At 39.9% G+C, this 4,338-nt stretch overlaps 1 protein-coding gene across 1 annotated transcript; it reads left to right on the forward strand.

Moving 5' to 3' along the window:
* The first annotated feature begins 2,972 nt into the window (after window positions 1–2,972).
* On the forward strand, window positions 2,973–4,331 carry CLDN8 (claudin 8). Its single transcript, XM_069064971.1, has one exon. It carries the CDS (start codon window positions 3,213–3,215, stop codon window positions 3,888–3,890), a length of 678 nt encoding a protein of 225 aa, XP_068921072.1. The 5' UTR covers window positions 2,973–3,212; the 3' UTR covers window positions 3,891–4,331.
* The last annotated feature ends 7 nt before the right edge of the window (window positions 4,332–4,338 follow it).

The following is a 4,338-nucleotide window of genomic DNA, read 5'->3' on the forward strand; positions in this document are numbered from 1 at the left end:
GCTGGTGACCTTGCACAGCCCTACCTCACTTAAATCCAATTCACTCATCAAGTGAATTGTCAAGACATCACCCTCCTGATGTCATTAGTCCTCTTTGAGGACAAAGGAGGAACAGCAAGAAGTTTCTAAAGCTGCAGCCCCACCCTTTGCTTTCTCCTACTACCACCAACATACACTGGATCTCCAAGGTGACAGGAATATCCCTATTCCCCCTGTCTAGCTCTCTAGGGTGTAAGCCCATTACCCCAAACTTGACTACAAAATCTGTTAGGAATAGACTCAGGGTTGTGCTGGTAGATGTTTAGAAAATCAGTTCTCTAGGGGAAAAATGTATGTGTGACATATCTGCGTTATTAGCTTTTAACATCACGAAGTTTCTTAAATCTAGGACAGATAATAAAATAATGAATCAAGTCCTGCTTTATTTTGTTTGCCAACTTCTAAGGTAGAGATGTTTACACTGAAAATTTAACAAGCCCAGGGGAGTTGGCTCTCGCTCATCCTTGATGTACCTGATGATAAATTTTAACTGACTTGCAACATGGCTCAATGATCAATGTATTTTCCCCTCCCCCTTTCCGTTTATCTAAAAATTGCTTCATGCATCCCATGTGTTCTTTGACATGTTCCCTATAAATGAATTTCTCACACATTAATTCATGCTTTCTATTTCAATTAATCCTAATTTATCTTTTTGTTAAGTCCATATTATACTATATTGAATTTGCTTAAAGAGAGCTCCAGGTACATGCATTCTGTTCATGGTTGGGGGGAAGAATCAATCAGTCAGAAGAAGGAATCAATCCATCAACAAACTTTTATTAAGTACTTACTATGTGCCAATCAGTATGCTGGGGTGGGGGGTGCAAATACAAAGAATGAGATGATCCCTACACTCAAGGAGATTATTTTCTACTGGGGGAGACATTTTCACATGTAAGAATATCCAGAATGAGTAAATAGAGAATTGATTTTTCATAAATATATAAGGTAGAGAGGAAGAGAATTAGCAATTAAGGGTTAGGAAAGAAGAGACCTTCCCTTAAAGTACTGGGCAGCCATACTTGTTCTGTATATGTTGAGGCTAACTTTGGTTTTTGTTTTTATCTTTTTTTCTTTTTCGCATTATTCATTCCTCAATTTCATGCCAGATAGTGCTTGCTTTGAAGTGACAGTCAAATTCTATCAGTCCCTTAAATCAAATGAATTTCAAAGAATGTTGTTTCCCAAGTAAAAGTGACCTGTCTCTCCCCTTCTCTCCTTTCAATTTGGCACTCTGACAGTCCAAGCAGATGCCTGAAGTAGATATTTTATTGTATGTGTAACAGGGCATGGAAGGGCTGTTTTGCCTGCTTTTAGCCAACTAGGGTTTTTTCTACAGCTTTTACGTACTTTGGCATTTTGAATCTCTCAACAGCTTCCTGCTCCCAGTACTGAGACTTTGGGAAGGACTTAGGCCCTTTGGGAATGACAGAGTGTCCCTCATTGGCCAATAAGGAGAAACCGATGATTTTTCATCTTTAAAAAGGAAGCGATTCTGCTCCTGTCTCTCTTCTTCCTCAAATCTCTATGTGGCAAGTAGTACTCCTTATGAAGTGTAGGGGATGGGCTCTTCGCCTGACTCCAGCAGAAAGACTGAACTGCTAAAGTAATTTTCCTAATTAGGAATGCCTGAGCCTGGGCTTGGGTTTTGGACCCCCTCTTCACTGACTGTTCTTTCCTTAGTATAAGGGACCAAGGGGTCTGGAGACAAACTTGTATTCAGAAGTTTAAGTCAACTTCCTGGAGATCATAACAGTAGTTATCATTACTATTTAGTCTACTAAGCTAATTGTTTGTTAATTTACATTTTTTTTTCTAAAAAAGGGTACTTAGTATAGTAATCCATCCATCAACAAGTATTTATTAAGTTTCAATTATATGCTAAATACTATGCTGGAATTTAGGGATAGAAATTTGAATTTAAAAATCCCTGCTCCCAAGGAATTTACATTTTATAACAGTAGTTCTAGGTTATTGAATCCTGTTTTTACATCTTTCTGTCCATATGCACTTGTAGGTTTTCTGTATTATAATGAATACCTGTCCCGTTATTGTGAGGATCAAGTGACGTGACATTTGTAAAGTGCTTAGCAAAGTGCCCCCCCCCCAACATGGTAGGTGCTGTATAAATGCTTATTCCCTTCCTTCCCCGTCCCACCCCCCAGTACTAGATTTACAAGGTACATTGAATTCTTTTCTAATCTTTCCTAAAGGAAGATCCTGGACATGGGCCAATAGTGTAGTTAGGTGGTTCAGTGGATAGAGTACTGGGTCTGGCTGGCGTCAGGAAGACCTGAGTTCAAATCTGACCTCCGAAACTTATTATGTGACTCTGGGCAAATCACTTAATCCTGCTTGCCTCAGTTTCCTCATCTGTAAAATGAGATGGAGAAATGGCAAACCACTCCACTATCTTTGCCAAGAAAACCCCAAATGGGGTGGAAGACTCAGACAGACTGAATAACAACTACCTGCCAAACCTAAGTTATAAGCAATCCACCCCTCCCCACCCCCCAGCAATAGCTCAGAGGGTAATGAACCAAAGAGTGTTTGAAAAGGAGTCTGATGGTTTTTAGAAGTCCACATTTCCACAGGACTAAATCTATCCAAATAGTTTGTGTGGGTCCAGAATGAAAGAGCACCTTAAGTGAGGAGAGAGTCCAGTGTTCCAGTCCAGCTTGGGTCCAAGATGCAGATTCTAAAAGTTTCACCATCATCTGTATGAGATGTACTTCTTTCTACCGGGGACTGATTCATTTATAGATTTGTACAGACATTCATGGTTATGGCTACAAATAAACATGCTGTTTGCCTTTTTAGAAGAAAAAAAAAGCAAAGCACAAAGAATGAGCAATTTAAATACACCAGTGTTTCTGTCCCCTTCTTATTGGACAAGAAAGTAGACACACTGGATTGGTGAGTTCACATGTTCCAGTCAGTAAAGGTACCCCAGCCAGCCAACACTGGTTTTAACTTAGTTGAAAGTAGCCGAGCAGAATCTATCTGGAAAACACACACACACACACACACACACACACACACACACACACTGGGTTCCTGAGGACATTAACAGAAGAAAACGTCAGCTGTTCAGGATTGCATGCCTACTGACCTGTTTCATTTGCTTACTTTCTCCTGATCTGGCACAGGTATACACATCTCCAGACACCATGGCTTACTATGGTCTGCAAATAGCTGGACTGATACTGGGAGGCCTCGGCATGGTGGGGACAGTGGCCGTCACTGTCATGCCCCAGTGGAGAGTTTCTGCCTTCATCGAAAGCAACATTGTCGTTTTTGAAAACCTCTGGGAAGGCCTGTGGATGAGTTGCATGAGACATGCCAACATCAGGATGCAATGCAAAATCTATGACTCCCTGTTGGCTCTCACTCCAGACCTGCAGGCCTCCAGGGGATTGATGTGTACAGCCTCGGTGCTCTCCTTTCTCGCTTTCATGATTTCCATCCTTGGAATGAAATGTGTCATATGCACTGGGAACAATGAACAAGTCAAGGGTTTTATTTTGCTGACAGCTGGAATCCTCTTCATCCTCACAGGCATTATTGTTCTGGTCCCAGTGTGCTGGGTCGCCAATGCCATCATCAGAGATTTCTACAACCCAATAGTGAATACAGCTCAAAAACGAGAACTAGGAGAAGCCCTCTATATAGGCTGGCTCACAGCACTGCTTCTCATTGCTGGAGGGACAATATTCTGCTGTGCTTTTTGTTGTAAGGAAAAAGGCAATCGCTACAGACACTCGATACCATCGTATCATACAACCCACAAAAGTTATCACTCAGAGAAGAAAACGCCAAGTGTGTACTCCAAAAGTCAGTATGTCTAATTGCTTATGGTTTTATTTTGGTTTGACTTGTCGGTTGCTGTGAATGGACAAGACTGTCTACTTGGAACAATAAATGGAATCAAAAGGAGAATTGATCTATTATTCTTCACTAACAAACATTAATTTTACAAGCCAAGCATTAGATGGTTTTTGCTAGCCCAGTGGTGATGGACTACAGTAAATTTTTTACCTTTAATTTTTCAAAGAAGACATACTCTTTAACTATTTTAGGAAATAAAGTAGCTTGTTTTAAAAAAAAGCTTAAAGCAGTCATACTTTTTTCAGTTATTTCAAATAACTTTGTTCAAGATTACAGTATTTTGACTCTGACTTAATTATGATGTAATACTTCATAAGGACATGAGCATAATAACATTGCTCACGTAAGTAGGAAAATTCTGTTATTGTTCTATTGAAAATAAAATATTAATTCATCAGTGTGAATAAA

The sequence above is a fragment of the Petaurus breviceps genome, unplaced genomic scaffold (genome assembly GCF_028583685.1).
Source record: "Petaurus breviceps papuanus isolate PSGF00001 unplaced genomic scaffold, PetGlider_PUasm1.0 90654, whole genome shotgun sequence".
NCBI lineage: Eukaryota > Metazoa > Chordata > Mammalia > Diprotodontia > Petauridae > Petaurus > Petaurus breviceps.

Bases quoted from the DNA above. Each gene is read 5' to 3' on its own strand.
- CLDN8 (XM_069064971.1), top strand. From the start codon at position 3,213: ATGGCTTACTATGGTCTGCAAATAGCTGGACTGATACTGGGAGGCCTC.